Source organism: Ovis aries, chromosome 2 (genome assembly GCF_016772045.2).
Source record: "Ovis aries strain OAR_USU_Benz2616 breed Rambouillet chromosome 2, ARS-UI_Ramb_v3.0, whole genome shotgun sequence".
NCBI lineage: Eukaryota > Metazoa > Chordata > Mammalia > Artiodactyla > Bovidae > Ovis > Ovis aries.
This window is the reverse complement of record NC_056055.1, coordinates 235,239,988-235,262,431: the sequence shown is the minus strand read 5'-3', so window position 1 is coordinate 235,262,431 and position 22,444 is coordinate 235,239,988. Positions and strand designations below refer to the sequence as shown.

At 42.1% G+C, this 22,444-nt stretch overlaps 1 protein-coding gene across 3 annotated transcripts in view; it reads left to right on the top strand.

The window, feature by feature from the left end:
- HDAC1 (histone deacetylase 1) overlaps positions 1-22,444 on the top strand; it is a 32,768-nt gene that overhangs the window by 1,066 nt on the left and 9,258 nt on the right. The window contains exons 2-4 of one of the 3 annotated variants that reach the window (XM_042244442.1): positions 5,838-5,992; positions 6,295-6,407; positions 19,360-19,477. In XM_042244442.1, the coding sequence (XP_042100376.1) occupies positions 6,333-6,407; positions 19,360-19,477 (193 nt within the window). In that variant the 5' untranslated portion in view covers positions 5,838-5,992; positions 6,295-6,332. The remainder of the gene's footprint in view (positions 1-5,837; positions 5,993-6,294; positions 6,408-19,359; positions 19,478-22,444) is intronic. The other 2 variants (XM_004005023.4, XM_042244443.1) reach the window with 2 other exon arrangements.

Genomic DNA, 22,444 nt, shown 5'->3' with positions numbered 1-22,444 from the left:
GAGCACCTTTGAAAAATGGCTGGATGTACAGTATGTTGGAGACATAAATTTGAAGGCACAGTGTTAGAAGGTGTAGAGCAGGGGTGAGAAAAGGGTTGCAAGTGATGAGGCTAGAGAAGTAAATGGGGACCAGATCACGAAAGGCTGGGCACACCACCCTAAGAAAGTTGGATTATATTCACAAGTTGGGCATTGGTGAATCACTGAAGTATTCAGGTTAGTGACATCATCAGATTTATTGTACCTTAGAACTATCACTCTGGGACAGAAGTTAAACGCATGAATGGAGAAGTAAGGAAAAAGGCAAGGATACCCAAGTATCTAGTTTGGGCAGTTTCATGCTGAATGTAGAAGGCCATTCCAGTTGATAATGTTGGGTTTTGTTTTTTAAAGAAACATTTGTTGAGATGTCTGGGGGATATCCCAAGTAGAGGTGTCCAGTAGGCAGTGGCCATTCAGGTCTGCAGTTTAGAAGACAAATGAGAAAATAGAAAATTTTGATGATTGTCAGCATATATACATACAGCTGATAATTTTAGTTACAGAAGAGGATGCAGTTACCCTTGTATCCCATATAAGAAGTTGTATAGGGTGAAAAGAGAAGAGGGTCCAGGGTGGGATTCTAAGGAGGTGGACTGAGAAAAAGTCGAGTGTTCTTCATGCTCTGTACTCCCTGGTGTGTAGAGTACATTTGTGCATTAGTCACTGTGTATTGGAATTGCCCATTTACTTATTCATACTTCTTACAGACAGTGAACTCCTTAGGGAAAAGGATCATGTTTTGTCTACCTTTGTATACTCAGGCCCCCAAAACAGTGCCTAGCTCGTAGTAGATTCTCAAAAAATACTGTTCATAAAGTGAATAAAGATACAGAGGGAATGACTTGAGATGTAAGTGAACCAGAAAGTGTTGGGTTACAGTAGCCGAAAGAGGGAGGGAGTGGCCAAGTGTCGGCAAGAACTGTTTCCTGTGCAGCATTTAGAACTGAAGTTAAATTGCTGTAGACTGAAGGGTTGAGTGAAGAGGAGGCATTAGATTGAACTTTTTTAAAAATCATACCACTCTGTGTGTAGGGTCTTTGTTCCCAAACCAGGGATTGAACCTGTGCCCCCTGCAGTGGAAGCACGGAGTCTTAACCACTGGACCACCAACGAAGTCCCTTTAAAAGGAAGCTTGTTGAGACAGAGAGAGGCTTGTTAATAAAGAAGAGATGTAGTGGCTGAGAGTTAAGTATGTGCAAATTTTTATGGAAATTAGGGAGAGGTTGAAGATACTGGGGAGAGGGGCTAGTAACGATGGAGGTCCCTGAGGAGAGATCAGGTCAGATGGAAACCAGAGCACACGTAGGGACACCCCTCTTTCAAGAGGCAGTTCCTTTGGGATGAGAGGTTAAGTGGCAAGAAAAAACATGTTTGAAGGAGAGAAGATGGAAAGCGGAGGGGGCTTTTAGGATGAAGTAAGAAAATATTCCTTTTCGTGAGAGTTGGGGAGGGCAGTTGGGTAGAATAGGCATCTTGAAGAGAGATAGCTGTTATGAAAGAGGGAGCAGGTAAAAACATTTGAAGCCTTGCTGGGCAGTGGTGAGGGCCCATTTGAAGCTGGAGTCTGTGACTTCATAGCTTTATCAGTTTGCACAGTTTTGTGATCTCCACATTCTCAGTTTAAAAAGAGAAAAAGTGGAAAGACCTCCATCTTTAGAGAAGGGTGATCTCTTCCTTTCTGAGAAACTACTTGTGAGTTTCTCAGTGAGGTCACTAGTTGGGGGTTGAAATTTGGCTCTGCTGCTCAAAAGCTTTGAAGTATTGGGCAAGTCATTTTACGTTTCCAGGCCTCAGGCCTCTCCCCTATAAAATGGAGAAACTATGAGAACAGTGTAGAAAGCCCTTTTTAGTAAAGTTTTAAAAAGTTTGAAACAGCTGGACTGGTTCCAGGACCCCAGCCCAGGTATCAGAAGGATGCTCAGGTTCCTTAAATAAAATGACATAGTACAGTAGGCCCTCCTTAGCCTGGGTTAGTGGATGGGGAGGGCCAACTCTTATCTATAAGGATTATTTTTTTTTTAAGTCTCTCAGCAATCTGATTAAAAACTGTTAAAGACAGGATAATGTGTTTGGGCCCCGCCCTCAGGTACTCCCTTAGCTTTCTAGATAAGTTATCTCAATTCCCCAAGTCTAAACCTTGGCTGGATTCTGGGTTGATAGGCAGGGGAGTTACTAGGGATCAAGACCTATACCAGAGAAATGGGTAAGCAGGAATCCAATTTGTATAACATAGCAATGACCTTGTGACTCTTGACTGCCCACAAATTGGGTCTGCATCTTGAAGACTTGGATTTACCTGGTGGCTCGGATGGTAAAGAATCTGCCTGCCATGCAGGAGACTCAGGTTCAATCCTTGGGTCAGGAAGATCCCCTGGAGAAGGGAATAGCTACTCACTCCAGTATTCTTGCCTGGAAGACTCCATGGACAGAGGAGCCTGACAGGCTCTGGTTCATGGGGTCACAAAGAGTGGGACACAACTGAGCCGCTGACACTTTCACTTTCTGGAGGTCTCAGCCAGTGCCTTGAGAACATGTTCTACCCAACCCCATAGTGGTAAGGTTGTCTGAGGAGCGCTGGGAACAGACGTCTCTGACTGCCTTCCCTCCTACTATATCTCAAAGTCTGTCTGTATGGGACTGTTGGATGCCACTACATGCTGTGCTCTGGCTTGTGACTGTCTGAGAACACAGGCCTCACTAAAATGAAGAGGGTGAACACTAGGTGTTCATTGGGTGAACACTAAGGAAATCTAAATAAAGTATGGACTTTTAGTAAAGAATTATCAATATTGCTTCATTAATTGTAACAGATACTTTCTGTTTCACTAATGTAAAATGTTAATAGAGGAAATAGTATAGTATCTAAGAACTTTGTACTTTGCAATTTTTCTGTAAACCTAAAATTGTTCTGAAGAATAAGATTTATTTAAAAAGAGAAAGGGACTTCGTTGGTGGTCCAGTGGCTGGGACTCTGCACTCCCAAGGCAGGGGGCCTGAATTCAATCCCTGGTAGGGGAACTAGATCCCACATGCCGAAGCTGAAGGTCCAGTGCTGTAATAAAGATCTAGGATCCTGGGTGCCGAAACCAAGAAGACCTGGTGCAGCCAAATAAATATTTTTAAAAATAGAGAAAAGGATGAGATCCTAAATATTCAACTGTTTAGAAGTTTCCTATTATCACAGGCCATGTCTGTGGTAAAGAGAAATGGAGTACAGCTTGGATGCTCTTGGTGGCATTCCCCACAGTGCATTGATCCCTGGAATGAAGCCTATTTCTGGCACTACTAAATTGTTGATTAAGAGGTTGGGACCCTTTGTTTCACTGGTAATGCAAGATCTGCCTCATCCTAGTGAACTTCCAAGGAGAGAACTTTGGGTGTGCAATTCACATGATTTTGAAATATTTTCCCAGGAACTTGGTACCAGCTAGACTACAGAGCCCTTTAGGTTAATTGCAAACTGAAGTAGGTACAAAGTTTTTGGTTTTGTTTTTTTAAATTTTGAAAATTTTGACCACCCCACTTGGGCATGTCTCAGTTCCCCAACTAGGGATCAAATTCATGCCTCCTGCATTGGAAGCCCAGAGGCTTAACCACTGGAACGCCAGGGAAGTCCTGCTGATACAGTTTTTAACATCCTGGATTTGGAGTTAGAAGGGTCGACACTCAGATCATTCATTAGCTGTGTGATCTTGAGGAGGCACATAACTTCTCTGAGTCTCAGTTCATTTCCTTGAATCTTCATTCAGCCTGTGTGATGTACAGGGTATATTTGTCCTTGCCTTCAAGGAGCAGTCTTGGAGATATAACACAGATATGTAAATAATTGAGATACAAAATTAAGTGCCATATATAAATTGCATGCAGAGGAAAAGACCATTTATTCTGATTAGGACTATGGCTGGAGCTTTAGCTGACCTTTGTAGTGTGAGGAGGATGCTCAGAGAAGGAATGACATTCCAAGTCAAAGAAACAGTCTGAACAAAGGATACTTTGGTGTGAAGGTGAATGCGTTCAAGAAGCTGATAATAATCTAGTGTGTTCATAACAGAGATTGGCGGATCAACTCAGTTCAGTTCAGTCGCATCTGACTCGTTATGACCCCATGGACTGGACTGTAGCACACCAGGCTTCCCTGTCCATTACCAACTCCCAGAGCTTGCTCAGACTCGTGTCTGTTGAGTTGGTGATGCTATCCAACCATCTCATCCTCTCATCCCCTTCATCTCCTGCCTTCAACCTTTCCCAGCATCAGGGTCTTTTCCAGTGAGTCAGTTCTTCGAATCAGGTGGCCAAACTATGGGAGTTTCAGCTTCAGCATCAGTCCTTCCAATGAGTATTCAGGACTGATTTCCTTTAGGCTGGACTGGTTGGATCTCTTCACAGTCCAAGGGACTCTCAAGAGTCTACTCCAGCACTACAGTTCAAAAGCATCAATTCTTCAGCGCTCAGCTTTCTTTATAGTCCAACTCTCATGTCCATACATGACTACCGGAAAAACCATAGCTTTGACTAGATGGACCTTTTTGGGCAGAGTAATGTCTCTGCTTTTTAATGCGCTATCTAGGTTGTCATAGCTTTTCTTCCAAGAGATTGGCAGACTTTCCGTAAAGGGTCAGATAGTAAGTATTTTAGGCTTTGTGTGCCTGGGAGGGCTTCCCGAGTGCACTAGTGGTAAAGAACCCACCTGCCAATGCAGGAGACTTATGAGATGTGGGTTTGATCCCTGGGATGGGAGGATCCCCTGAAGAAGGAGTTGGCAGCCCACTCCAGTGTTCTTGCCTGGAGAATCCCATGGACAGAGGAGCCTGGCAGGTCAGACATGACCAGAGCGATTTAGCATGCACGTGCCATATGGGTGAGTCTCTGTAGTAACTATTTAGCTACTCAACTCTGCCATTATAATGTAAAAGTAGTCATAGATAATAAAACTAATGGGCATTGTTGTATTCCAGTAACATCTTATTTAGAAAAATCAAGCAACCAGTTAAATAACCCAGATTTGCCTGCCAACGTCTAGAGCAGAATGTGTGTGTGTGTGTGGTGTGTGTGTTGGGGTAGGGTGGTTGTGGTAAGAAGTTGGAAAAATAGATTAAGAAAGTCCTATTGAAGTTGTTCTTTATGCTTTATCCTATAGAAAATGGGGAACCATTAAGGATTTTTGAGTAGGGGAGTGATGTTATCAAAGCTGTGTATTAGGAAAATAACTGGTATGGCAGATAGTTTGAACTGACAGCAGAGGGACCAGTGGAAGGTTATTGCTATGGATAAATGAAGAGATGGTGAGTTTATGGGGCTTCCCTGGTGGCTCTGCTATGGACAGAGGAGCCTGGCAGGCTACAGTCCGTGGGGTTGCAAGAGGTGGACACAACTTAGCGACTAAACAACCAACCAACCTGGTGGCTCAGTGGTAATCTGCCTGCCAGTGCAGGAGACATGGGTTCAGTCCCTGATTTGGGAAGATCCCACATGCCTCGGAGCAACTAAGCCCATGTGCCACAGTCATTGAGACTGTGCTCTGTAGAGCCGGAGAACCACAGCTGCTGAGCCCACGTGCTGCATACCTTAAAGCCCGTGGTCCGCAGCAGAAGGCACTGCAATAAGAAGCCTGAGCACCACAGCTAGAGAGTAGCCCCCATTCTCCTCAGCTAGAGAAAAGCCTGAGCAGCAGTGAAGACCAGCACAGCCAAATAGAAAAAGAAAATTAATGGATAAGCTAATTTTTACAGAGATGATGAGTTTAGTCTTTAATCTATAAAATGGGAATAATACTCCCTGTCTTAACTATTTTCCAGGGTATTTGTGAGAATCCAGTAAGAAAGTGATTGCAAAAGTGCTTTGACATCATAAAGTGTTCTGATGTGCAGGAGGTGAACTGTGACTTACAGTAATTCTGAGTAGTGATGATTATTCTTTCTGTTGTGGGAGTGAATTCCTTGGAGACAGTGAGGTGAGTCACCTCACTGGCCGATGTTCCCCAGTAGCTTTGGACTGACCCACTCACACTGTCTAATGCCTTTGGGTTCCAAGGGAAAAAACTGGGCCAGACAGACATCCTTAAGTGCTCATCTCACTACGGTCCCCTGCTTTTTGTTTTCTTTTGGAGTTACCCTTCCTTGATGTGGGAGAGAATCTTGGAGCCTAGAATGAACCAGACAGAATTTGCCTAGAAATTTGTTGTAAAAATCTGTGGGTTCTCCTGGGAGTGTGTGTCTAACTGTGTCACTGAAGCTGTCACTCTTTCTTCTTCAGGGGATGTTGGAAATTACTATTATGGACAAGGCCACCCAATGAAGCCTCACCGAATTCGTATGACTCACAATTTACTCCTTAACTATGGTCTCTACCGGAAGATGGAAATCTATGTGAGTTACTGGGAGCTTCACCCCTCCCTAGCCTCTTCAGCTCTGGTTCCCCATATATCATTCATTATCTCTTTTTTTTTCAATTACTCATGAAATGTGTTGAGTGACTGTTACGTGGCAGACATTGTAAATGGTAGAGATTGTTTTTTAACGTGCTCACTCTAGTGCTGGTGAACAACATGTACACAAATTGTACTAGAGTGTGTAAGGGCAATGACTTAAAAATGTGTAAGATTCAGGGATATTGAGGTGGAATGTGGAAGGGAGCCTTGGAATGTTTCCTAGAAGTGATAGCTAAACAGTGTTTTAAAGATTAAATAGAAATTAGCCTGGAGTTCAGGAGGGGACTAGCATTCTAGGCTGAGGGAAGAGCATATACAAAAAGGCAGAAAGGTAGGAACAATATGATGTGTTTAGGGAAATGTAAGTAGTTTAGTGTGCAAGTATTGCTGCAGTATAAAGTTGGCAAGTGTGAGAGAGGGGAGCTAGAGCTGGAGAGGTCAGCAAGAGTTGGGTGTGCTATATTAAGCAGTTTTGCTAGGCCAGGGTCAAAAAATCTAGTCCCTAAAAACTAAGTGATTGGAACTGTGTTGAACTAGATACCAAGTCTCTATAGTTACTGGAGCGTATGGACTTTCTAGCCATTTGGCCTGGCTCCAGCTGATGTCTTTTGCCACATCTTCCAGTTTTCCCTGATGGCTCAGCGGGTAAAGAAATCTGCTTGCAATGCAGGAGACACAGGAGACATGGATTCCATCCCTGGATTGGAAAGATCCCCTGGAGGAGGAAAATGGCAACCCGCTCCAGTATTGTTAACTGAAAAATCCCATGGGCAGAGGAGCCTGGTGGTCTGTAGCCCAAAGGGTCACAAAGAGTCAGACACGACTGAGTGACCAAGCACATAGTGGTTTTTAAAGAGAAGCCAGAACTCTGGATTATTACATAGAGTCTTCAAGGTTTAAAATGTTGGCCCAGGTTTGTTGGAAACATGTAGGAACAAAAGTGCATGAACATATCTGTGAGCCAAATTTGGTCCAGAGTTTCCCAATTTGAACTTTTCTGGAGGCTGTAAAAAACAAAAGAAGTGTTTATTCAAAACGTTCTGTTTATTTGTTCGGCTGTGCGGCTCTTAGCTGTGGCCCACAGCGTCTTCTGTCTGCATGGTGGTGTGCTGGCTCTTCAGGTGCAGCATTCAGGGCCTTTCACTGCGGCATGCAGGATCTATTTCCCTAACCCTGGGATTGAACCCAGGCCCACTGCATTGGGAACGTGACGTTTTAGTCACTGAATCACTAGGGAAGTCCCAAGTGAAGTATTTTAAATGAGAAATAGGAATAGGCATGCATTTTAGAAGCAGGGAGGCTAAGTTAGGAGGCTGTTGCAAGAGTCCAAATGAGAAAATAAGGAGGGGCTGGGGGCCTGTGTTGCCTTATGGTTAGAATGTAAGAGTTGATGAAGTCTGTGCCGACAGCTTACGTAACCTAGCAGCAGCAGCATCCTTCCCCACCATTCCAGAGACTGAAAGGAGAGGAATCTTCTGTCCCAGGCGACCGTGTCACGTCTCTGGAGCCCCTGGAGGCAGCTGGGGAAGCAAGGAGGGAAGGTAGATGGAGGAGCAGATGGAACTTGGGACCAGAGAGCATTTTCAGGTGTGAAGGGCATCTGGGAATGAAAAACATAAAAGATAGCAGAGGTTTTCAGGGACTCCAGGGAACAGACTAGTATTTAGATACAGAGAGGGTACCTGAATGTGGAATAGTAAGCACCAGGGCTCCACGGGGCTGCCTGTTGCACATCTCAGCCATGCTCACCTGGCCTCAGTTTGCCTCCCTCCCTGCCACTCCACCCTCAGAACCCTCCATTTCAGCCAGATCAGATTCTGCCTCTTTCCACCCCATTCTGATGGGGAGGATTATTTACTCCACCTAGTCATATCTTTCTCATTTTCAAGAGTTGCGTTAAGCACTGTTTCTTTTTTTCATTCAACAGATTTTTGTTGAGTACTTGTTATAACCCAGGGACTTTATTAACCTCCATGAGTGATACTGATATATTAATAATAAAAAAAGGGTCATATCTTTAAGTGAGAGGAGAAATTAACTAACATTTGTTGAAGATTGCTAGGTACCAAGCCAGGGCTACTGTTATTTACTTAATCTTTATAGCAACCTTGATTTTAATCACTCTCCGCTGTGCCTACCCTATACTATTTTTATTAAAGAAGAAAGCCCTTCCTAGCAACTTCCTAACAGATTTCCCTTTAAGTCTCATTGGGTCATTTGCCATACTTAGACCATTCACCAGCAATTTGATCCTTGGGGCTGGGTATACCCAACCAAATTGAGATCTGTTAAAAAGAGGGAAGGGAGAGAATAGCTCTTTGGGAAGTAACCAACCATGGCTGTCATAGGAGATAATAATACCTTATTGGAGATTACTTCATCTGTGTGGTATTCTTATTGTAAACTAAAGCAAAAGCCCAGTGTAATCTCTTGCTGAAATCGCTAGACCATGTTCTCTTTCATGTGATCTTTTTCCTTTTCTGGTTCTATCTCCCCCCCCCCCCCCCCAAAAAAAAAAAATTCAATCTTTCGACTATACTGCAAAGCTTGTGGAATCTTAGTTCCCCGACCAGGGATCGAACCTGTACCCGGAGCGCAGAGTCTTTACCACTGGACCACCAGGGAAGTCCCTGGCTCTACGTCTTTATTGAGTATGAATCTTTAGTCCTCTTCTCGCAACAGCGTTTCTCTGTTGATCTCTTCTTTCTTCTCCTTTCTCTGGGCTATGATCCTAGCATCCCTTTCCCAAAGGACAAATAGCCATTTATTTTAGTGTCTGTCCTGAAATTAATGGCTTTTGAGAGTTAACTCCTGAAAGAAATTCCCTAGACTTCTCATAGAAGTTTCTATACCTGAAGGAGACAGATTGAAGACTTTTTCACACAATTTCACCTTCTTGGGTTCCTTCTCCAGTTCTTTCTCTGCACATCTAATTAATCTCTCCCAGAATCAAATCCTCACTTTTCATCCAGGCATCTTCCTATTTACATAATTAAGAATCCTGCTCTCTTCCTTGCCTTGGATACTGATTTTGTATATTCCCAGGCTTCTTACTCATTGCCTTCTGTTCCTTTTTTTAAATGTTTTTATAAAATATTGCGTAGATCTGAAAGAATTTTTATAAAATATATGTAAAGTATAAAGAATCACATTATTATTAATAGTACCTTGTTTAAGAAAAGGAATATTTCCATGACTGTTAGAACTCCTGTCTGTCCTTCCCTGATTCCGTCTTCCCCAGAGTTAACCTTTGCCCTGAATTTGGGATTTATTATTTCCTTGCTTTTCTTTATAATTTTACCAGTGTATCCTTAAATGATACATATTTTACTTTTACATGTTTGAATGTTACATAAATGGAGCCATACAGCATTTATTATGTGACTTGCCTTTTTTGCTCAGTGTGTTCCTAAGTCATTCATGTTGATGATACATATATTTATTTTCACTGTATTTCGAAAGACTATACCACAGGTTGTCTGTTTTATTGGTATTGGTGGGCTTTGGTTTGTTTCTGGTTTTGAGCTATTACAAACACTGCTGCTATGAACATTCTTTTTAAAATATTTATTATTTCTGGCTACACTAGATATTAGTTGCTGCACTCAGGCTTCCTCTAGTTGTGGCAAGCAGGGTCACTCTTGGTGGTGCATAAGCTTCTCACTGCAGTGGTTTCTCTTGCAGTGGAGCATCGGCTTTAGGTGTATGGGCTCAGTAGTTGCGGCCCTCAGGCTCTCCTGGGCTCACCAATTGTGCATGGGCTTTGCTGCCCGGTAGCACATGGACTCTCCCTGAACCAGGGATCAAACTTGTGTCCCCTGCATTGGCAGGCAGATTCCTAGCCACTGGACCAGCAGGTAAGTCCTGAAGACTCTGGAACGTGTCTCGTGGTGCACATATGCTTGAGTTTCACCAGGTGGTGTGCTCGGAGGATATCGGCACACAGTCGTCCTTATTGCTATTTGGCATGCAGATAATGCCAAGATGGTATTTCTCTTATTACTAGTGAGGTTGAGGATCTTTTTACAGATTTCCCTACTGAAGTTCCCATTCAGGCCTTCTGCCCATTTTTCTTTTTGATTGTCTGGTTATTCTTGTGTTTCTGTTGTAATTGGCTCTTCAGGTTAATTGTTTTTCTTGGCTTATGAACATCCAAAGATTCATGCTTGGCCATCTTTTTTAAGAATTTACTTTGTTTATTCATTCACTTTACTTAAATATTTTTTAAATTTATTTTTTCTTAATACTTAAATATTTTAATAATGCAATGAACATCCATATTCCTACAACCCGATCTTCTAAATTTTGTGATTACTATTCTTTTGCTTAACATATTATGTTTATCATGTATATATGTGGCTAAACAATATATAGTATTTATGTACTTGTTCTTGAATTTTTTAAAAAGGGTTAGCATGCTATGTGTAGTCTTCTGGGACTTGCTTTTGTCTCACAATATATATAATTACTAAAATCTATCCAACTTGTTGCATATAGCTATAATTCTTTCCTTTTTCTCTGCTGAATAATATTTTATCATTTCAGTATATCATAATCTTAATTTGTATCTCTGTTTTTTTAAAGTAGTTTATTGTTTTGGCTGTGCTGGGTCCTCATTGCTGCGAATGGGCTTTCTCCAGTTGCTGTGAGCAGGGGCTACTCTTTCTTGTGGTGTATGGACTTGCCTTGTTTCAGAGCATAGGCTCTAGGTGCCCGGGCTTTAGTAGTTGTGGCATAGGGGCTTAGTTGCCCCTCAGCATGTGGGGTCTTCCCAGGCCAGGGATTAAACCTATGTCCCCTGTGTTGGCAGGCAGACTCTCTACCACTGGACTACCAGGTAAGTCCTGTTTCTAGGTTTTTAATGTTAGGACCAGTTTTTCTGTGATACTCTTAGACATGTCTCTAAGTGTATATATGCAGAATTTTCTTATGGCTCTGTATCTGGGGGCAGAATTTCTGGACTATAGGATTTGTGAATATTAAATGCCAAGTTGTTTTTCATTGTGGTTGAATGAATTGGCAATATATAACAGATATCTTGATTTACATCCTCTCTTATGCTTGGAATTAGACTTTAAATTTTGCCAGTCAAATGGGTGAAAAAAAAAACTATAATTATGGTCTTGATTTGTTTTTTGGGAGGCTGTACCACATGGCACATGGGATCCTCGTTCCCCAGTTCCCTGACCAGGAATTGAACTTGTGTTCCCTGCATTGGAAGCATAGAATCTTAGCCTTTCAACTGCTAGAAGTCCCAGTGTTGATTTGCATTTTGCTAGTGACCAGTAAAACTGTATGTCCTCTATTATAAGTATCTTCATTTCTTTTGCCCATTTTCCTCTTGGGTCATTTGGCTTTCTTTTTCTTACCAATTATAGTAGTTTTACCTCTCTCTTTTTTATTTTTGGACCACGTGGCACATGGGATCTTAGGTCCCCTACCAGGGGTTGAACTTAAGCCCTCTAAATTGAAATGGGGGATCTTAATCACTGCACCTTTTCCACCAGGAAAGTCCCCTGTAGTAGTTTTTTGTTTTTTTTTTCAATGTATTTTGGTATATGTAGTTCATTGTCAGTGTACTGTTATAAATATTTTCTACTCTGGTTTTGCTTTTTCAATCTAATGTATCCTTAATAAACAGATTCTTGATTGTAACATAGTCATATTTATTGTTTCTTTTAAAAGAACTTTTATGTCTTAAGAAATGCTTCCCAACCCTTAAGGTGTTCTCTCATGTTAATTTTTAAAAAATCTTCATAAGTTTGCCTTTCACATACAGATATTCACTTATCTAGAGTTGATGTTTTAACATGGTTTGAAGTAAAGAAACCACTGAAAATTTTCCCCTATATTCTCCAGCTGATTGATTAAAAAGTCTGTTGTTTCCCCACTGAGCTAAGTGCCACCACTTTTATATCTGAAATTTCAATATTTATTAATTTATTCCACAAATACTTATTAAGCACCTACTTTGTGCCAGATCCTATGTTGGAGTCTGTTTCTAGGCCCTGTGTGCTCTTGACTTTGCCTCTCTTGCCCTGGCCAGGCTCCTCGGTCCATGGGATTTCCCAGGCTGCTGCTGCTGCTGCTAAGTCGCTTCAGTCATGTCCGACTCTGTGCGACCCCATAGATGGCAGCCCACCAGGCTCCCCCGCCCCTGGGATTCTCCAGGCAAGAACACTGGAGTGGGTTGCCATTTCCCTCTCCAAGGCATGAAAATGGAAAGTGAAAGTGAAGTCATGTCTGACTCTTAGCGACCCCACGGACTGTAGCCCACCAGGCCTCTCCATCCATGGGATTCTCCAAGCAAGAGCACTGGAGTGGAGTGCCATTGCCCTCTCCATTTCCCAGGCTAGAATACTGGAATGGGTAGCAATTGCCTTCTCAAGGATGCTGTTACTACAGTGGCTTAATTATAATAGCTTTTTATGAAGTCTTGATAGCCAGTATTAAGTCCTCCCACTTTGTTTATCTTTTTTTAAAAAAGTGACTTGCTGCTTGCTTTTTGTACTCTGAATAAATTTTAGAGACCTGTGTTTGATCCCTAGGTTGGAAAGATCCTGCAGAGAAGGGAATGGCAACCCACTCCAGTATTCTTGCCTGGAGAATTCCTTGGACAGAAGAGCCTGGCAGGCTATAGTCCATGGTATTGCAAAGAGTCGGACACAACCGAGCAGCTGACATTTCCTCTTGCACTTGTCATAAATTTTAGAATTAACTCATCAGTGATACAAACAAATCTCCTAGGATTTTGGTTGAAATTTCAGTGACTCTGTGCATCAGCTTAGGGAGAATTGATATCTTGAGAATAGTAAGTTTTTGAATCCATGAACATTGTATATGTATATCTCCATTTAATTACGTCTTTTTAGATTTCCTTTAACTTCTTTATTATGAAATATTAACACTGAAAACTGCATAAAACAAATATGCAATTTAACAAATTGATGTAAACATACACATGAACACCGGCTAGTTCAAGAAATAATAAAGCATTGCTGGTACCTCAGAAACCTGTTCCTTCCTGATTGTAGCCTCTTCTTTTCCCCCAGAGGTAACTAGAATTCTGACTTTTCTGTTAATTGCTTCCTTGCTGTTGATCATAATTCAACTACCTAATTATCCATTTTAAAATAATATAGCTTAATTTTGCTGAATTTGATATAAATGGAATTACATAATATATATTTTTTGTGTATAGTTGTAGCTTGTTCATATTACTGTATAGTAATTAATTGTAGAATATACCATAATCTATCCATTCCACTGTTGAGAGGGAGTTGAGAATTAGGCTATCAATATAAAGTTTTATAATTTTCTCCATAAAGATGATGTACCTCTTTTACTAGATTTTTTCCCCATTACTTCATTTTTTTAATGCTATCATAAACTGTATCTTTTGAACTTTTTATTTATTTATTTTTAGAATTTAACACATGACTTTTCCTTTTATTCATAAGTTCTGAGTATACATTTTGGTGTCACAAAGTGAACTTTTTATTTTTTAATTGTTTCAGTTCAGTTCAGTTCAGTCACTCAGTTGTGTCCGACTCTTTGCAACCCCATGAATTGCAGCACGCCAGGCCTCCCTGTCCATCACCAACTCCCGGAGTTCACTCAGCCTCACGTCCATCGAGTCAGTGATGCCATCCAGCCATCTCATCCTCTGTCGTCCCCTTCTCCTCCTGCCCGCAATCCCTCCCAGCATCAGAGTCTTTTCCAATGAGTCAACTCTTTGAATGAGGTGGCCAAAGTATTGGAACAGCTTTAGCATCATTCCTTCCAAAGTAATCCCAGGGTTGATCTCCTTCAGAATGGACTGGTTGGATCACCTTGCAGTCTAAGGGACTCTCAAGAGTCTTCTCCAACACCACAGTTCAAAACCATCAATTCTTTGGTGCTCATCTTTCTTCACAGTCCAACTCTCACATCCATACATGACCACTGGAAAAACCATAGCCTTGACTAGACGGACCTTTGTTGCCAAAGTAATGTCTCTGCTTTTGAATATGCTATCTAGGTTGGTCATAACTTTCTTCCAAGGAGTAAGCGTCTTCTAATTTCATGGCTGCAGTCACCATCTGCGGTGATTTTGGAGCCCCCAAAAATAAAGTCTGACACTGTTTCCACTGTTTCTTCATCTATTTCCCATGAAGTAATGGGACTGGATGCCATGATCTTCGTTTACTGGTATATAAATACTACCAGCTCAGCTGGTAGAAAATCCACCTGCAATTCAAGAGACCCTGGTTCGATTCCTGGGTCGGGAAGATCCCCTGGAGAAGGGATAGGCTGCCCACTCCCATATTCTTGGCTTCCCTGATGGCTCAGACTGTAAAGAATTCACCTGACATGCAGGAGCCACGTGTTCAGTCCCTGGGTTGGAAAGATCCCCTGGAGAAGGGAATGGCAACCTCCTTCAGTATTCTCGCCTGGAGAATTCCATGGATTGAGGAGCCTGGCAGGTTACAGTCCATAGGGTTGCAAAGAGTCGGACACAACTGAGTGACTTTCACTTTACGTCACATAAAAATTCAATCCTTTTCTCTTTTTAAATTATTACTATTATTTATTATTATTGTTTTGGCCACACCCCATAGCATGCAGGCTTAGTTCCCGATAAGGGATCTGACCTATTCCCCCTGAAGTGAGGGTGCTGGCATCCTAACACTGGATTGCCAGGGGATTCTCAGTGCTGTTCTTTTCTATTTCAGCGTATGTCCAAGGTCCCTGAGGATCTGATTCTGCTATTAGTTGTTTCTATGACTTCTTACCTCTGGTGCTTTGTTTCCTTGTGTTTTGTGGTTTTTTAAAAATATTTATTTATTTAGCTGTGTTAGGTCTTTGTTGCAGCGTTCGGAATCTTCTGTTGTGGCGCGCAGACTCCCTAGTTGTGGCCTGTGTGCTCAGTGGTTGTGGCATGTGAGGTGAGTTGCTCCATGGCGTGTGGAGTATTAGGTCCCTGACCAGGGATTGAACCTGCGTCCCCTGCATTTCAAGGGGGATTCTTAACCATCGGACTGCCAGGGAAGTCCTCTTTTGTGATTTTTGATTATGAGGTCATATTCCTTGAAACGTTGTGGCCTGGGATGAGATAGGTTCTTAGGCTGAGATTTGCTTTTACTTTGTAAAAGAGGCAGCTTTTGAGATTGGCTTTGTCCTTCAGAGGTATGGGATAGGGATGAATTTCAAATAGTAGAAAGGCTTAATCAGTCACTGTGGTGGGAAGCTCTGTAGGTCTTATTGAAGAAGAGTTATTTTCTGGATGATTATGTTTATGAAAGAGGGTAGCAGGGAGGATTAGATTGGGAAAGGAACCCTGTAAAGTTCCTTGATTACTATTGTTGTTCAGTCGCTCAGTCATGTCTGATTCTTTGGGACCCCATGGACTGCAGCACGCCACACCCTGTCCTTCAGCGTCTCCTGGACCTTGCTCAAACTCATGTCCATTGAGCCAGTGATGCCATCCAACCATCTCGTCCTCTGTCATCCCCTTCTCCTCCTATGCTGGCCTTTAAAATTGAGTTTAAAGTCCCCTTGATTACTGTGCTAGACTTTAAATAAAATCTTTTCTTTTGTCATTGAATGTTCTAAAAGAGGGCATTGACTTTTTAAAAATTTTTGTGACACCATTATAGAAAATGGATTGGAAGAGGGTTAGACTGGATATAAATGGAACTGATTAGGAGACCAAAAATAATCCAAATGAGAGTTAATTTATTATGACAACAGATTTTTATTGAGCACTTGCACAAGCTGTACAGCGTCTTAGTTCCCTGACCAGGGATTGAACTTGGGTCATGGCAGTGAAAGCTTGGAGTCCTAACCACTCGGCCACCTGTGAACTCCTCCCCTGTCCTGTTTTTGTAGAATACAGTCAGACCTGCTTCTGGCCTCCCAGAGAAAAATAAGCAGCTCAGTTTCTATACAGGGTGAATGTGATGACAAGGAAGTACAGGGTTCTCAGGGGAGCACTTCAGAGAGTTACTTAACTGAGACTCTGGGGGTCAAGGACAGCTTTCTGGGGAAATTAACTTTTCAATTGCAACCTAAAGGTTGCATAGAAGGATGTGAAGAGAACAGTATTCTAGACCATAGCATGTGCAGAGGCCTAAAGATGGGAGAGAATTTCCTTAGAGAATCGCTAGTAGAGTTGTGCTCAGCCGATTGGTACAGTCATTTCATGAGAAAAATTCCGCCCCTCAAACATTCTTGTTTAATTCACAAAGTATTTCTAAGAACTTTATGTTAGCATCCATCCTTTGAAATAAATGGAATTTAACCCAGAAGACCCTGGCATTTAGGCCCAGATTTCCTCACTAGTTTTTATTTGTTTGTCAAGTTAGCTAAACTGCCTGGCTCTTACAAGTGCTTTGAATTTGGTATTCCCTAGGCTAGAGCATAAAATATTTTAGGAGGATTCTAGAGAGGTGAGCAGGAACCCAATTATTTTGGTTTTTCAAGCCAAACTAAAGAATTTGAGCTTGATCTTGTGAATAGTGAAGCCACTGAAGGGATTTTAGAGGGTAGTGACAGGATTCAGTTTGAATTTTAGATTACTCTGGCTGTACAATTGAGAATAGATTCACAATTGTTAAGGTTAAGGGTGTGATGCCAGTTAGAAGAATGTTGCCAGTGATCTGGGGATGGAAGTGGACAGGTTTGACAGAGACATTGGCGGTAGTTTCAAGAGAAGTTGAATGTAGCAGATGAGAAGTCAAGGGTGATGCTCTGACTTTCATCTGGAGCAACTGAATGGATGGTAGGGAGAATAGGAAACCTGGGAAAGAGGAGCATAGGAGAAATAAGGTGGTGGATGCAGTCAGTATTATGGAGGGGGGGAAAAGAACCATTGTGGAGGTATAATGACTGGCAATGGATCGAAATGGAAGGCAAGAAGGACAGAGTTAAAGATGAGACTTGACTAACAAAAACAGCATCAGAGTAGTTCTGGAAGTTAAGTTTGAATGCCTCTAGGGTCTCAACAAGTTGTTATGTCCAGTAGAATTTGAAGTGCCTGTAGGATTTGTGAGCGGAACTGGCTGGGAAGCTATTGGAGTTGTGAATCTGAAGCTTAGAACATCAAGACGGGGTGAAAGTCTGGGCAGTCAGCTATCTAGAAGGTGATCACCAAAGCAGAGCTTTGACGACATTGTCAAGAGTGGAAAGGGCTTAGTATAGTGAAAACAACTTAGTATTTGTAACTAGTACTTGCTTCTTTGACTATGGGTTTGTTTTGTTTTTTAGTAAATGATTTATTTATTTATGTCTGAGCTTGGTCTTCCCTGCTGCTTTTGGGCTTTCTCTAGTTGTAGTGAGCAGGGGCTACTCTTCATTGCATCGCACAGGCTTCTCATTGTGGTGGCTTCTCATGTTGCTGAGCACAGCCCTAGGCTCGAAGGCTTCAGTAGCCGCGGAGCTCAGGCTTAATTGCTTTGTGGCATGTGGGATCTTCATGGACCAGGGATCGAACGTGAGTCCCCTGAGTTGGAAGCAGATTCTTAACTACTGGACCACCAGGAAAGCCCGTTTTTCATTCTTAATATTCGTCAATAAAGGAGGATTAAATGAGAGTCGGATATCTCTATCAATATCTAGAGCCAGACCTCTGGGTTCTTATTCCAGCTTACTAGCTGTGTAACCTTGGGCAAATTATGTTTAACCCTTCTCTGCTGTAGTTTCCTTACTGCAGAGTGAAGATAATAATAGTATGAACTTTAAAAGGTTGTCTCATACTGGATAGCAATAAAGTGCCTGAAACAGTGGCTGGCACAGAGTAAACAATTACTGTTAGCTGTTTTGAAAATGCTTTATAAACTGTAAAAATATGGGTTATTAGAAAAGAAGAGGGTTATCTTTGAAGGAGACCCACCTTTAAGGGATGAGAGGAAGAGAACTTTTATTTTTATTAAATTTTTTGGCTGTACCAACACAGCATGTGGAACTTCCCCACCCGGAGATTGAACCCATGCTCCCTGCAGTGGAAATTCAGAATCTTAACCATTGGACCACCAGGGAAGTCTTTTTCTTTTTTTTTAAAGTAAAAATTTCTTTGGGAGAATTTTTAAAAAGAGGACAGGCTGAATCAGAATCTTGGGATAACCAGGAAATTACTATGTCAAAGAAGTTTCTTTTTTTTTTTAATATTTATTTATTTGGCCTCCCCCAGGCCCAGTTACAGCATGCTGGATCTGCATTGTGGCAGGTGGGATCTTTAGTTCAGGCATGCGAACTCTTATTTGCAGCATGTGGGATCTAGTTCTCCGACCAGGGATTGAACCTAGGCCCCATGTCTTGGGAACAGAGTCTTAGCCTCTGGACCCCCAGGAACGTCCTTCAAGGAAGTTTTTATCAGGAGGATGTGATCAGAATTATTGGTATGATGATGAGTTATAAAGGATTTGCCATCTATTTCACTCAGTACTAGTCACCTCTCCTTCTTGAACTCTTAGAGCTGTTTGGCCCATAGTTGTATATTGTTACATTTAATATTGAAGTAATAATTTGTAAAACAATTTACAAAGAGATTTAATGATCTCATCCACTTCTCACAACTCTCCTGTGAAGTAGATGATGTTCTCTCTATTTGGTAAATGAGGAAATTGAGGCCCAAGCAATAGACTTGCCACCACAGTTAAAAACTTAAAACAGTTTTTTGGATTTAAAAAATGGGGAAAAAAAAATAGACTTGCCTAAGCAATAGAGTTTGAGTTGCAGTCTAAGTTGTGAGATACTGACTATCTTTTAATAATCATGTTTGCTTAACTAGCCTGTGAGTGTCCTGAGGCCTGAATCTCATCAGTGAGTTCTTTTTGTCCTGTGTAGCTCAGTGCCCAGTGAAGACTGGCCATGCTCAAGGCTAACATGCTTCTCTCCCCTCTGTCTTCCAGCGCCCTCACAAAGCCAATGCTGAGGAGATGACCAAGTACCACAGTGATGACTACATTAAATTCTTACGCTCCATCCGCCCAGATAACATGTCCGAGTACAGCAAGCAGATGCAGAGATGTAAGTGCATTCTGCTCCCTCTCTACTCTCAAGCCCCCGTTAGGCCCCCCTTCTAGTTGGAGAGACTCACCCTCCCTTCTCTTGTATTCCCCCATTCGGGTGATACCTGATTTCCCCTGCTTCCTAAGGGCACCACAGTGCTTCTTTTGTCTCAGGACTGGCTTTGTTTCCTGATTGTAAGGAATAGAGACTGAACATTGTCCAGTTAGGTTCACAACACCATCCCCCCCAAACCATGATTGTTGTAATGGAAAAAGCACTGGTTTGGGAGAGGGAGACAGGTGATACAGGTCCCAGCTCTGCCTTCTAACTGACTGTCAAGTCACTTCTCAGATTTTTCTTTTGTAAAGTGGACTGGATGGCATCCCATGGAGCTGTAACTGCTCTGACTATGTGAGTGTTAGTTGAGAATTTAGCAGCTACTTAGGACAGACTCTAGATGATGTTATCTTTGAGTTGAGGTGATTCTGCCCCTGCCCCCTAGAACTTAAAACCAGATCATTTCAGAAGCCACACTCAGCTTGTAGGAATTATGGTGATTGTTTTAGTTGTGGGGAAAAATATGTTCAAATTTGGGGAGAAACTATCATACATGATTTCTCCTGTGTGTTATTTTATAAATTATCATGTAGCACCTAAGATCTCGTAATAAAACAGTATAGCGGTATTGTCTAGAAGAAGTTTTGAGTAGTTTATGATAGTTTATTTTGGAATACCAGGAAACCTATGACACTTTCTTGTTACTACTGGCCACAAGGTAGTCTGATTCCTAAGGCAGAAATTTTTTTGTTACAATAATTGTGCACTGCTAATGATTACAGAACTACAGAGACCTTTTTGGAAGCATTAAGCTTCTTTGCCACCCACAACTCCAGGACCAGCTGCCCCATCTAAGGTATTTACTATCTAAATTGGCATGGTCTTACTTCATTTCAGTCTGTCTCAAGGTGAGACAGATTCATTCCTTTGCTCCTGATGCCTTTAGGGGGTTCCAAAACTTATTTAGGCCGGTGACCAGCTCTGTTCTCAGCAGAGAGGGCTCTCATTAGTGAAGCAGCTTGGTTTTGCAGCAGAAGAATGAGCTCTGATGTCTTAGTTTGAAACCTGTGGCTCTCCCGCTTAGCTATGTGTTCTTGAGGAAGTCCCTTAGCCTCTTTGAGCCTTGTTTTCTCCTCTTTAAAAGGAAGACGGTAGTGCCTGTTTTATAATGGAGTTTGGGGGGATAAGTAAGATAATGTGTTTAAAGCACCAACTGTCAGTGAAAGTGAATAGTAGCTTTTGCTCTTATGACTTACTGCTTTTATTATTTTCAAATCTTCCAAGGCAGACAGCATATTAGGCCCTTGGGTGTACAGTAGTTTGGTTCTGGCTCCCAGTTTGCTCCATTTTTCCCAAAACCAGCATTCTAAAGTTGTACATTAAAAAAATTAGGTCTGAGATTTTCTATCATTGGAGGTGGAGGTAAGAAGGATGAGGCTTTCTAAGGACTTCAGGGTACTTACTGACAAGAGCCAGAGAGATGCCACTTAGTGCAGTGCTTTATAGCCAGAGGTGTCTGTACAGAGAGAACAACAGGGATGACGAGCTGAGCTCTGTTTCAGTATTTTCCAACATCTAGCCTAGGAAGTTGGGCTTTCCTGGTGGCTCAGTGGTAAAGAATGTACCTGCCAACACAGGGGCCCTGGGGTTCAGTCCTTAGGTTGGGAAGATCCCTTGAGAAGGAAATGGCTACCCACTGCAGTGTTCTTGCCAGGGAAATCATGTCCCAAGGACATGGGAGCCTGGAGGACCACAGTCCATGTAGTCCCAAGAGTGCGACACGGCTTAGCAACTACCACCATGAACCTGAGAAATCATACCTCTAAGAAGACCAAATAAGTCAGATTTCCTTGCTCTTGGCTAGAATGTAATTTAAATGCTTTGTGTTCACTTTGAGACTTTGAGAATCTAAATTAGAAGTTCTGATCTAATATTTAATAATGGGAACATAAATGCATTTTGGTGGAGGGCAGATGGTCTATCAAAATATGAGGCTCATGGTAGAAACATGATGAAAGGAACTTGTGCTAATAAAATGTGGAGGCGTGCTTTTCCATTTTGTAAACCTACAGAGGTAAAATGACTTTCCCAGCAAGATAGAGCTGGAATGGAGAGTGGAACTCGAGTTTCCTGACTCTGGAGTATTTTAATTTATCTATTTATTTTGGCTGCGCTACGTGGCATGTGGGATTTTAGTTCCCGGACCAGGGATCGAACCCACATCCTCCACATTGGAAGCATGGAGTCTTAACTGCTGGATGCCAGGGAAGTCCCTGGAGTATTTTAAAATATGTTGCAAATAAAATATTTCAGGCACACAAAAAAGTATATAAAAATACATCCATGTTCCTGTAATCAGCCTAAGAAAGAAAATATTACCAATATTGAAACCCCTGGACACCTCTATTTGATCACATGCCCTTTTCTTCTACTCCCCTCTCCACCCCGTTACCATTGCCGCCGCCACTAAAGGAGTAAGCACTATCCTGAAGGCAGTGTTTAATCCCATACATCTCTCTGCGGTATGTTTTTTACTGCCTTCTCAACCTACATCTGCTCCCATATCTCTCACCCAATATTGCTCCCCGTCAGTCTAAAGCCAGGCTAAGAATGAGAAAAGTTTAGTGGGAAGAGAGAAAACCCACAGAAAAGTCCTCCCTGGTCTCACAGATTAGTCCAGGTGAGGGTCTGCTCTCCCGTTTTACCCCTTTCCTGTCTGTAATCACACAGCTCCTGGGAATAATGGACTGGCCATTTGAGCTGCATATTGATGTGGGGCCTGAAGGAAAATATTTTTTCTCATTTCTAAAAGACCAATTTCTTCCCACGGGGGCTCCACATCAAACAGGAGTATAAACAAAGCTAGAAACCCAGACAGGCCAAACCCACTGAAGGAGGAAGCCGCCAGAGAGGGAAATCAATTGCCAA